Source organism: Pelodiscus sinensis, chromosome 1 (genome assembly GCF_052426305.1).
Source record: "Pelodiscus sinensis isolate ZL-2025 chromosome 1, ASM5242630v1, whole genome shotgun sequence".
In the NCBI taxonomy this organism is placed as follows: domain Eukaryota; kingdom Metazoa; phylum Chordata; order Testudines; family Trionychidae; genus Pelodiscus; species Pelodiscus sinensis.
Window position 1 is genome coordinate 230474771 of NC_143052.1, and position 12931 is coordinate 230487701.

The 12931-nt window shown below is 40.6% G+C and overlaps 1 protein-coding gene across 3 annotated transcripts in view; it reads left to right on the plus strand.

Moving 5' to 3' along the window:
* CYFIP1 (cytoplasmic FMR1 interacting protein 1) overlaps positions 1-12931 on the plus strand; it is a 122272-nt gene that overhangs the window by 59409 nt on the left and 49932 nt on the right. For all 3 annotated transcript variants that reach the window (XM_075916231.2, XM_075916234.2, XM_075916221.2), the window contains exons 19-22: positions 1107-1183; positions 2624-2732; positions 3703-3822; positions 5285-5484. In XM_075916231.2, coding sequence (XP_075772346.1) covers positions 1107-1183; positions 2624-2732; positions 3703-3822; positions 5285-5484 — 506 coding nt within the window. The remainder of the gene's footprint in view (positions 1-1106; positions 1184-2623; positions 2733-3702; positions 3823-5284; positions 5485-12931) is intronic.

A 12931-nucleotide genomic window follows, 5' to 3' on the forward strand; every position in this document is an offset into this window, starting at 1 on the left:
TCCCCAGTACAATGTCCCTGCTCTCACCAGCACAGTTGGGGCCACATTAGTGAGACTTGTGGGGTTTTGGAGGAGTTATTTTTTTGCATCTCACTTGTGTGGCCCCGACTGACTTTTCTGTGGGTCAGTGATGCCTGACTCAGAACAGGCCCCTCGTCCTTCTCATAAATAAAGACAATGCTGAGACTTTTTGGGTTTGACATCATATTTTATTAAAAATGAAGGCTTGCCAACAAACCCCTAATTGGAGCCAAGCCCCCATCTGGTACATAACACTCCTGTACTGCCCCCCCCCCCAGCTGAAATCTGAGCCTATGATACACTGGAACCCCCTGCCCTGAGCTTCTCACATCCCCAAACTCCTGCACCCACACACCCTTAGTCTTCTGCCACAACACTCCTGCACCATCCACACACTGCAAAACTGTGTTCTGAGCCCATCATACTCCCAAACTCCTGCACCCTCACATCCACAAGCCTGTGGCTTGCTCAGCACCCCAACACTCTCCAGCCTGGAGCCCCCTCCCTGAGCCAGCATCTCCTCCATCTCCTCCTGCACCCAAATTCCCTCCCAGACCTGGCACCCCTTTCCCACACTTAAATCCCTCATTCCCACCCCAAAGCCCGCACCTCCTGTCTCAACCCAGAAAAACTCTTCCATGTCCAGGGATGTGTTTGCTCTTCTGCTAAAAAAAGCAGAACAAACATGATCTTTCGGCAATCCCTATATTCCTCGTTTCAAAAGGAATATGGGGGCTTCTGACAGAAGGGGTTTTTCTGACATTTGGCCCAGTCCAGACAGGCCAAATGTTGGGAAAACCTCTTCCTACAGAAGAATTGGGGGGAAAAAAGTGGCAGTGTGGCCGTACCCTGAGAGTGTATAAAAGCTGGGGATAGCAAGTGATGGAGAGGAGGAGAACAGAGAGGGCGGGGCTTCAAGGAAGGGGTAAGGTCTTGGGGGAAGGATGGGCTGGTAGATCTTGGCTTGTTCTAACATTTAAAAATGATCTTGGGTGTAAGAAAGTTGGAGACCACTGGTCTAGGATATGTGCTCCTTTTTATTTCTGTGCAAATATTAATAAATACATGTCTTAACCATTTTCCAGGTAAACTTGTGTTTTGACCAGTTCGTCTACAAGTTAGCAGACCAGATATTTGCATACTACAAGATCATGGCAGGAAGGTAGCTATTTTGATGGTAGCATCTTTTATTCATGTGTGTGTATATAGATATATTTTATTTCAGTTTTCATCAAAAAGGTTGAGTGGACAGCTAATATAGTGAAAGCCAGTGAAAATGTGGTAGGATCAGAGGCTAAAAGAGGTAAAGAACACGTTAAAAATTACTTAGACACAAAGTTAGATGTCTTCAGTCACCCATGCCTGATGAAATACATCCTAGAATACTCAGGGAGCTAACTGAGGAGATATCTGAGCCATTAGTGATTATCTTCTAAAAATCATGGAGGACAAGAGAGATTCCAGAGAACTGGAAGAGACAAATATAATACAATCTATAAAAAGGAAAATAAGGACAAGCCAGGGAATTATAGACTAGTCAGCTTAACTTCTGAACCCTGAAAGATAATGCAGCAAATAAATAAGCAGTTTTCAGATACCTCAGAGATAATAAGATCATGAGTAACAGCATAGATTTGTCAAGAACAAATCATATCAAACAAACCTAATGGCTTTCTTTTGAAAGGGTAACAAGCCTTGTGGAAAGGGGAAGATATGATGTATCTTGACTTTAGTAAGGCTTTTAATACAGTCTCACATGACCTTTTCATAAACAAATGAGGGAAATAAAATCTAGATGGAGCACAAGGTGGGTCTATAACTGGTTAGATAATAATTCCCAAAGAGTAGTTATGATTCGCAGTCAAGTTGGAAAGACTGCCTGGGAAGAAGTACTGAAGAAAGGGATTTAGGTGTCATAGTAAATCACAAGTAAATGAGTCAACAGTGTAACACTTGCAAAATAAATGTCACTCTGGGATGAATTAACAGGAGTGTTGTAAGCAAGACACAAGAAGCAATTCTGTTCTATTTTACACTGATTAGGTCTCAGCTGGAGTATTGTATCCATTTTCAGGAAAGATGTGGACAAATGGGAGACAGTCCAGAGAAGAATGATAAAAATGTGTAAAGGTCTAGCAAACATGATCTATAAGGGATGCTTGAAAAAATGTTGTTTTGTTTAGTCTGGAAAAAAGAAGACAGAGAGGGGACATAAGTTTTCAAGTATATAAAAGATGTTACAGAGATGAAGGAGAAAAATTGTTAACCTCTGATGATAGGTCAAGAAGCAATAGGCTTATATTGCAGCAAAGGCAGGTTACATTGGACATTAGGAAAAACTTCTTTAACTGTCGGGTAGTTAAGCAAAGGAATAAATTGTCTAAGGAGGTTATAGAATCTCCATCTCTGGATATTTTAAAGAGCAGGTTAGACAAACACCTGCAAGGGAGAGTGTAGCTGATACTTAGCCTTGTCATGAATGCAAGGGACTGGACTAGATGATCTCCTGAGGTTCTTTCCAGTCCTACAATTCTATGATGCTTTGATTTCTGCAGTAGTTTGCTGTGTAATAAACTATAACCTATTTTTTTCCTCATTATAGTCTGCTTCTGGATAAACGGTTACGCTCCGAGTGCAAGAATCAGGGAGCAGCAATTCACTTGCCACCATCCAACCGGTATGAGACACTGTTGAAACAGAGACATGTCCAAGTGAGTAAAACTGATGCTACTGTATTGTATTTGAATTGCTTGCTCTTCTTCCCTCTTACTCCACAGCCTTTTATTTTTATATATATTTATTGTCTAAGGAGGTTATAGACAATATATAATTGATGTACTTAGTATTTAGCTCTCACCTGAGAGCATAGTACTCTGTTTCTGTTGTCATAGGCTATGTCTACACTTGCACTTGATGGACATAACTTTTGTTATTCACAGTTGCTAGAAAAATCCCCTCTTCTGTGAATGACAAAGTTTGCTGTGGCAAGTGAAAGTGTGAAAGCTGCTTTGTTGGCAGGAGGGCTCTGCTGCCAGCGAAGTGAAATCCCATTATTGGGGGTGGAAGGTGTTTTTGTTTTTGTTTTTGTTTTGTTTTTTGGACACAAATGCCAAGTGTTCTCACATGCTGACTTTTAGCAACAGGGCAGTGTTGAAACAGCCTTGTTGCTAAAACCTGTATAGTGTAGACTTACCCATAAATAGCTTGACTGGGCCCATCAGAGACAGAACATTTATCATTTCACTCATCAGCAGTACCTGAACTCTAAAGCTGCAAAGATCCTGTTTTAATGTACATATCTATAGTTTTAAAAAGTACAGAAATGTGTTGTGTGATAGAATTCTCTCTCAAAATGGAATAACTTTCCAGTCTTCAGAATAATTTTTCAATCCTCTCCAAACTTATCAGTAAGTCTTAATTGGAAACACATTCATGATTAGCTCAGGAGTTGATTAGGTTTTGATGCATTGTATATAATATTTTTTGTGCATAAATGTGGGCTGGGTAGCTCATGTACACAACATGGGTTTATGTGTATTATCTGTATACGGTATGTATGTTTGACTATAATCTACATATGCAGCTCTTCTGTTGATTTAGATAAATAGGTTTTCTTACCTTAATAAAAATAGTCTCTAAGCCATTTTATCTAATACATTTTTGGGGATTGTTTTTCTTCAGCTTCTTGGTAGGTCAATAGATCTAAACCGCCTCATCACTCAGCGGATTTCAGCAGCCGTGTATAAATCAATGGAACTGGCAATTGGTCGATTTGAAAGTGAAGACTTGACTTCCATTGTTGTAAGTATTGTTTCTGAAGCTGTCCTGCAGGATTTTCATTGGAAGTGTGGTGCTAATGCTATATTATTACTTGCTTATGGGGCCTGGGTAAATGACTTACGCAGCTCTCCAAAACTAGTGACATTTTTCAAGTCTTATCTGTTTTCAGAGCTGCACCACTTTTTGCAGCCTTATGCTTTACAAAGAAAGCCTGAAAAATGAGCTAAATAGTTGTACACAGAAAAGAATTTAAGCAGACCAGCTGAAAATCTCTTCTTTCCTCAGTTGCTCAGCTTTCTCTCTTCTCTCATGCTGCCTTACTAGTATTCCTGTCAAAGTGAGGGCATGGGATGCCTGGGCAGTCTAACACGTGCATTGTCTTCTGTTACATTGGTGTTTGAGACTGTCAAATTCATTTTCCTCGGCTTGGAGGTTAGGAGCACTCCACAGATAGCAAATTTAGGAAGAGTGGGGAAAAACCCACCTTTTTCCTGTTTGAAGATGTCTTGGTCAGCTCATGAGCAGCATTAATAGATGATGGAAAAAGCTGGGTTTTGCTTTGCTGAGCCAGAAGAAAATTCTTCACAGTGCAGAGCTTTGAGAACAGTGGAAATAAAAGGCTGTGAGGAGATGAGGTTTTATAGTGATTTAAGTTTGAAATAGAAATCTTGTATGTGATAGGCAGTTCTGCGCTCCCTACATAACTTCAGATCGAAACCAAATAATCCAGGATCTGAGAGTAACTGGGTGTTTCATTACATGCATGAAGTGGACACTTTCACTAGACAGCCATCATGCTGAGTACTCTGAACCATCTCCAGCTAGACACCCCAAATTAATATAAACTTATATTAATCTCTCTGTTCCTCAGCTCTCCATTTTACTGATGGGAAAAACACCAGCCATTCTCTACACAGGGTTTCATGACAATTGATTAATGTTTGTGAATCACTCAGGGTATGTCTACACTACAGAGTTTTGTCGGAAAAACAGTTGTTTTTCCGAGACAACTTGAGGAACGTCCACACTGCAGTTGCGTTCTTCCGCAAGAAAATTGAAAGAACAGAGGGGTTTTTCCAGCATTGGTAATCCTCGTTCTATGAGGAAGAAGTCTTTTTGCGAAAGAGCTCTTTTGCAAAAAAGCTGTGTGTAGACAGGGAAGAGGGAATTCTTTTGGAAGAAGAGGAAAAAGCACAGGTGCCCTGGTGGCCATTCCATCCATAGCAATCACAGCTTACATGCAAGAGGGTGTCCATTCAGTCTGGACTCTCTCTTCCAAAAAAGCAGATCGCTTTTTCAATGCACTTTTGCAGTGTGGACGCTTTCTTTCAGAAGAAGTTTTTTCGTAAGAGCTCTTCTGAAAGAAGCCTGCAGTCTAGACATAGCCTCAGATGCAATAGGGATGAGCACCATAAAACAACTCATAAGGAAATGTTGATAGTTCTCATTTGTCCTCCTCGCTTCTTGTTTCAAATGTTTCCAGGAGCTAGATGGTTTGGTGGAGATAAATAAAATGACACACAAGCTACTGAGCAGATACATGACCTTGGACAGCTTTGATGCCATGTTCAGAGAAGCCAATCACAATGTGTCAGCTCCCTATGGAAGAATCACTCTTCATGTCTTTTGGGAGCTCAACTATGATTTCCTTCCAAACTATTGTTACAATGGGTCCACTAACAGGTTAGTGGCTTTTTAAATAATTGTCTTTGCATATGTAGTTTGTTGTACCAACTAGGTATCTTAGCGAGTAGTCAAGTCAGCTATTCGCATTCTCCCCCTTCTGTCCCCTCTTCTGCCTCTGTAGTGCCGCCTGGCTTCCCCCCCAAACGCTGCTGCCTTGTGCGGGGGTGGAGAGGAGAGACTACTGTGCATCCCACAGAGCAGCCCTGTCCATCGTGTCTGGGGCTGGCCACAGAGGCTGCTCCAACAGCAGCCCCTGTCCGTGGTGGGGTGGGCGTCCCAGCTTGCCCGCTCAGCTTTTACTACATTTAAAACGCAGAGCTGCAGCGGGGGTACCTCCTGGACTTGGCTTCCTCCCTTATAGACTAATTATGTAGTCGATAGAATGTCTGTCAACTATATGAATAGCTAATTAATTGCTTCCTAACATCCCTGCTATCAACAGGGTGAAATGTAAAGTAGATTATTTTTGCCTGGTATACACGAGCTGCCAACTGACCATATTTTGGCAATATTTTAAAAAAACATAGTTTCTCATTAAAAAATCAACTGTGCCCCAATGGATAAACTTGGTTTTTAATTAGTTTGTACAAAACTTGAACTTTTATGATTAGTTATAGTAAGAGGAAGGATTGAATATAAGTGAAGGGTGGAGCAGCTTATCTCTGCTATAAGCTCTTCCATAACAAATGTTGGTGAACGCTGTTCCTGTTCTCCTCCTGTTTTTCGTCTGCCTCCTTTTTCAATGTTTAGAATAGTTTGTGCGGCCTTCAAATATACATTAGTAAGAAAGCCAAGTGATTTCATACATTTAACAGTATGCTAGTATGTGGCCACAATAGGGGAGAAACCAGACTTAACCTGAGTTGCCAAATTCTGTGAAATTGTAATGATCTACGATATGCTGCAATATGAGGAATATCTAAAAATAATTGAAGATACACATCAGGAGGAAACTTTGATAAAGAAAATAATGCAATAAAACATTTCACAACAGTAAGTAATGGAAACCAAGTTGTAACCCTTGGTTCTGTGTTGAGGCAAGAGGATGAATTACCGGTGTTTGAGGCAGAATTCAGTGGTTGTGTGTTGCCAGGTGTTTTGTACTTGTGTCATCACTCTCTTCTGTGCTCCAGAAGTTCTGAATACAATGTTCTATTGATTATGTGTTACTTCTCTTGTTATGGAGTGCAAATGCCTTTTTGGAGTTGATCATAGTACAATGGATTCAAGTGTATATACATTTTTTTTAAAAAAAGCATACAGATGGTTTATTATTATAGCAATGCAGAATTCCCAGACATCAAAACTGAGTGGATTTTGCAAATGAGCCATAATTCTTATACTTCTGTCTTTTTTGTCATCTCTCATCCCCTCTCGGAGGCTAGTGGCATTTTTGCACACCTGTCTTTTCTGATCCAGGACTTGCTTAATACCACTGACATGTTCACAAATATATACTGTGATTGCCTGGTGACATGCAGATTTGTTCCATGTCTTTTACTTCTGCTTTTTCAGCTTTTAAAGATAAGAGTAGTAGAAATGTGGGGGCGGAATCTGAAATATAGAACACTTGAGTCAATTGAAGGTCACTTTGAAGTGAGAAAAAGGGTTTTTCTTTGCTGTTTTTTTTTTTTTTTTCCTTTTTTTTTTTCGGACGGGGACGGGGGAGGAGACGGGCACTTGTGTTGCATTTTCTGTCTTTTTAGTTTGTGGTTAGAACACAGTTACCTTCAGAAATGAAATACAATGAGAAACTTGCTGACCATGAAATGACAGTCAGTGGTGACATGTTTTTGAATTATTTGGGAAAGGTAGAACAGCATCATTTTGCCTCCCACTTTCCCCAAAAAGCTTTTTCAATAATACTTATATTTTGGATCAAAGTTTCTGCCAGTGCAGAAAGGAATGGGTTTTTGTTTGTTCCGGAGGCATTAACTAAACAGTTTTTATTGCTTGAGCTTTTCTATGGCGAACAACTGGATGTATTTCTTATGAATAACGTCACATGCTTAATTCTTATTCAGATTCTCAAATTTAGCCCCAGACTTATCCAATATGCTGATGTGTTTTTAGAATAACTTTAATATAGTTATTTGAAAAAAAAGTTCATAGTCATGCTCTGACATTCCTATATTCTGAAAGTTTTCACAAATGTAAGAAATTAAATCTCTACTAAATGTATTTAGTGTGTGTTCAGTCATCGTCTTTGAGTCTGCATATGCTATCCACCGTTAAAAATGTTTAGAAAGTGAATGTGGATTCATTGAAGGAAGCAAATTGGGTTCTGTAGGGCTGCTGCTTATTGATGTAAAAATGTGCACACAAATTGGGTTAGTCTTAGTGTTATCCTAGCAGGATAATTAATTTGAAAGATAATAAAGTGGGAGAGATCTCAGATAACATCTGTCCTAGTCATCCTGCTTGATTGATTTCATTACTATGCACAGAATTGCTCTGATATGTAATGAAAATCTCTGAGCATGTGTGATGACATGACTGCATGCTTGTTTGGATTGTGGGCACATACACAATTGATCTGGTTTATTTTTTCCTCTCGGGAACCTGGGATTCCGTGCAGCTCTTGTTAATATGCATACAGATCTGACTGCCATTAAAGTGCAGAGGACAAACTGAAATAGAATGGTAGGTACATCATCAATTTGTCACACTTTAGTCACACAAATGATCACAAATAAGCCCAATGATTAAATTTTCAGTTTATTATGTGTGTTTGACAGCTTTGTGTGCGTAGGCAATTTTATTCTTCACCTTCCATAGACTATTTCCTGTGTGTAGGCTTCACATAAACATCAGAGGAAAGAAAAACATTTTTAAAAAAGTAATTGTAAAACCACAAAAATGAGTGTGCGGGGGGGCGGGATGCCCAAGTGCAGTATAAAATGTGTATTTTTTTTCAAATGAACTAGCGTCTCTCTTTTTAATCTTTAATTATTCTTTAAAGTAAAAGCTTAACAGTAAAACTTGTTTTGTGTATAATCCGTCTAAGAGCTCTTCCCCCAAACATTTAATAAACAATTTTAAAAAATTGTAAAAGGTTTTCAGGCCTTTCAAAGGGTTCAGTCTCAGGAGAACAAAAGTGGAAGTTATTTATGCAGAGGTATTACAGCAAACTGCATGTTGAACTATCCGTAGTTATTTTACGTTGGTTAATGCATTGAGATGAAACAATAGGATGGATGTCATTAAAAGATGTAGAGATTCACTAATTGCAGCTACTGGGTTTCAGGATTTTAGTGTCACGTGTTTGTTACCCTTCTGTACGTTCAAGTCCACGCAGGGGCTGCAACCTTGGTTATTTGTGGAAATAAAGGCTGTCAAATGTGTGGCAGCAGCTCAACTCCATTGGTCCTGTTGTTTCAGTTAGTTTTGAGATCCATGGGAATTTTAACCTACCTATATCACAGGACAAGAGAAACAGAGTTGACTCTGGTTGACCAATTATTACTTTTTCATGATAGAGAAAGAGATAAGAGTGTGCGGTCTACATTTGATACCTAAACAATGAGTTTATTTCGGGGAAGTCATTCTTTTTGTACTCTCTTGATATAAATAGTATGAGTTCCATACGGTAGCAAGCAGTCAGACTTTTAGCTAAATCTCCTTTTTCCTTTTACCTCCTTACACCCCATTACTACAGCCTCTTCTAAAAAAAAATCACATGGGTTGCATTCTTTATCAGATGGTTTTCAAGATTACAAGGCTGCTTCAAAATGCAATATGAAGACAAACCTTCATTTAATTCATGCATAACTTGATACAGCAGAAGCTTTCTTCATGCTGGGAATAGCCAGCATGGGTTTGTGAAGAACAAGTCATGCCAAACTAATCTGATAGCTTTCTTTGATAGGATAACGAGCCTTGTGGATAAGGGAGAAGCGGTGGATGTCATATACCTAGACTTTAGTAAGGCATTTGATACGGTCTCGCATGATATTCTTATTGATAAACTAGGCAAATATAACTTAGATAGGGCCACGATAAGGTGGGTGCATAATTGGCTGGATAACCGTAGTCAGAGAGTTGTTGTTAACTGTGCTAAATCTTGCTGGAAAGGGATAACAAGTGGAGTTCCTCAAGGGTCTGTTTTGGGACCCGTACTGTTCAATATCTTCATCAATGATGTAGATATTGGGATAGAGAGTACGCTTATTAAGTTTGCAGATGATACCAAACTGGGTGGGGTTGCAACTTCTTTGGAGGATAGGGACATAATTCAAAATGACCTTAGCAAGTTAGAGAAATGGTCAGAGGTAAACAGGATGAGGTTTAATAAAGAGAAATGCAAAGTGCTCCACTTAGGAAGGAACAATCAGTTCCATACATACAAGATGGGAAGCGACTGTCTAGGAAGGAGCATGGCGGAAAGGGATCTAGGGGTCATAGTGGACCACAAGTTGAATATGAGTCAACAGTGTGATGCTGTTGCAAAAAAAGCAAATATGATTCTAGGTTGTACCAACAGGTGTGTTTGTAAGCAAAACTCGTGAAGTCATTCTGCCGCTCTACTCTGCACTAGTTAGGCCTCAGCTGGAGTACTGTGTCCATTTCTGGGCGCCACATTTCAAGAAAGATGTGGAGAAATTGGAAAGGGTACAGAGAAGAGCTACAAGAATGATTAAAGGTCTAGAGAACATGACCTATGAAGCCAGGCTTCATGAACTGGGCTTGTTTAGTTTGGAAAAAAGAAGATTAAGGGGGGACATGATAGCGGTTTTCAAATATCTTAAAGGATGTCACAAGGAGGAAAGAGAAAATTTGTTCCTCTTGGTTTCTGAGGACAGAACAAGGAGTAATGGGCTTAAAGTGCAGCAAGGGAGGTTTAGATTGGACATTAGGAAAAAATTCCTAACTGTCAGGGTGGTCAAATATTGGAATAAATTGCCAAGGGAGGTGGTGGAATCTCCCTCTCTGGAGATATTTAAAAACAGGTTAGATAGACATCTGTCAGGGATGGTGTAGACGGAGCTTGGTCCTGACTTGAGAGCGGGGGGCTGGACTCGATGACCTCTCGAGGTCCCTCCCAGTCCTATGATTCTATCTCTTCATGCACAGTTTATTTTGGATTTTATTATTCCCGAAAGCATGGGAGGATTTTGCTCAATTTTGTATGGAAAAATAAGACAGGAAACTGATCTTTTTCTTTTCTCCCTTCCTTGTATTTATGACACTGTTTGAAAGAGATTAGTTTTTGTAATGAGAACTGTATTTTCTCATATCAAGGATTACAGAGCAGATTTGATTACAGTCACTGTCCATCAAACTCTTTGAGCCTCTTACAGTTTCCACCAAGTGACTGAGCACGTTTAGCAGAGAGAAAGCAGCAGCAGCATTAACAAACATTAGAGTTGCTGACCCAAAGGGCCAAAATTTGTTTTTTGCGTGCTCCTGGGTAAATATGGAATAACTCTAGACAAATATTTTTGTCACCTTTTCCAACAAGTGCCTTCATGTTTTTTCCCATGCTGCCCCTTATGCATGGAGAGAGCTCCCTGTAAATAGTCCAGTCCCCTTCCTAGGCTTTACAACCCCAAGCCACAGCATCAAAGTGCTATCTACACAGCTATTTTTAGAGCACTAGCAAGAGCCCCACTAATCCAAATGTGTTGATCCAGGCTGGGAGGCTCACTCCTGCAGACAGTGTAGACCAGTGTTTCTTAAACTTTTTAAGACCAAGGAACACCAAACAATTTTTTTTAATGAGGAACACCAGGGATTTTTTTTGTTGAGCGCAAAAAAAAAAAAAAGGTCGGGGGGAAAGTTGAGATTTTTTTTTTAAGGTTGTCCGCCCCTTAAGTGGCCATTTTGAATTCTTTTGTTCTCTGCAGCACACTTCCTACTGCCTCGTGGCACACCCAGTGTGCCGCGGAACACCATTTAAGAAACACTGATGTAGACCTAATGTGAAAGACTTAGTAGGCATACTCTTTGTTTTCTCATAAAGAACCTGCTCTAACACTCCCATATTTTTTCCTCCTAAGAAATGGAGTATTGTGGGCCAGAGGTAAATGGCAAAGAGTGAAAAGTTTTGAGGCTCATGAGACTCTGTAAGGGAGGACTGGCTGTGCAGGGGAAGAATCTAACAATTAGCCTTTCAACTGCCCTGTGCTCTGTTCCAAGTACAAGGGAAGCCTGAATGATTCTCTTCTTTCCCCAGTTACCTGAAGACACTGCAGTTACTTATATCCCTAACATTTAAAATTAATCATGGAAATGGGTCTGAGTAAAAACCTTGGCTCAACATGGGAATGAAGGGACCTTTGTTGCTCTGAGACATCTCTAGTTATTCACTATGGGTACGTCTAGACTACCGCGTTTTGTTGACGGAAGTTTTGTCGACAGAATCTGTCGACAAAACTTCCGTCGACAAAGAGCGTCCAGACACATTGAGTTCTGTCGACAAAGCAAGCTGCTTTGTCGACAGAACCCCGTAGTCTGGACGCAACCCTACATGCAATAACACCTTCTGTCGACAGAACTCTGTCGACAGAAGGCGTTATGCCTCGTAAAATGAGGTTTACCAGCGTCGACAAAACTGCTGAGTTCTGTCGATGTTATGTCGACAGAACTCAGCGGTAGTGTAGACGCTGGTATAGTTTTGTCGACAAAAGTCCACTTTTGTCGACAAAACTCAGTAGTCTAGACACACCCTATGACTAGGGCCCTACGAAATGGTTATGAAAAATGCATCATGGACCATGAAATCTTATCTTCCCCCTTCCTCCCCCGTCCCCCCACCATTAAATCTGTTTTTGTATGCTTTTACTTTATACTACACAGATAGCATTGGGGGACCAGCATTTCTCAAATTAGGGAGTCCTGAGCCAAAAGGGAGTTATGGAGGGGTGGTCACAGTATTAACACCCTTACTTCTATTCTGCCTTCAGAGCTGGGTGGCCAGAGTGCAGCGGCTGTTGGCCAAGTGACCGCTTCTGTAGATAGTGCCTCATCATCAGTGTATAGAAGTAAGGGTGGCAATACCATTCCATGCTACTTTTACTTCTGCATTACTGCCTGCAAAGCAGGGTTGGCAGCCAGTGAGGCGGCTAGCTTAGGGCCCCAGCCTGCAGGCAGCAGCACAGAACTAAGGAGGGCAACAGCAAACTTTACTATCCTTTCTTCTGTGCTGTTGCCAGCATCTTTGCCTTCAGAGCTGGTGTCCAGGATAGCAGCTACAACAATCCAGCTGCCCAGCTCTGAAGGCAGCAATGCAGAAGTAAGGGGTGGCAGTACTACTCTACCCCTACAATAACCTTGAGGACCCCCCTCCCAAAAAAACCCTCCTTTAGGGGTCAGAACCCTACTATTACAACATTTCAGATTTAAATAGCTGAATTAATGAAATTAACCATTTTTAAAACCGTCTAACTGTGAAATTGACCAAAATGGACCATGACTTTTGTAGGATGCTAACTAGAATGTCTGC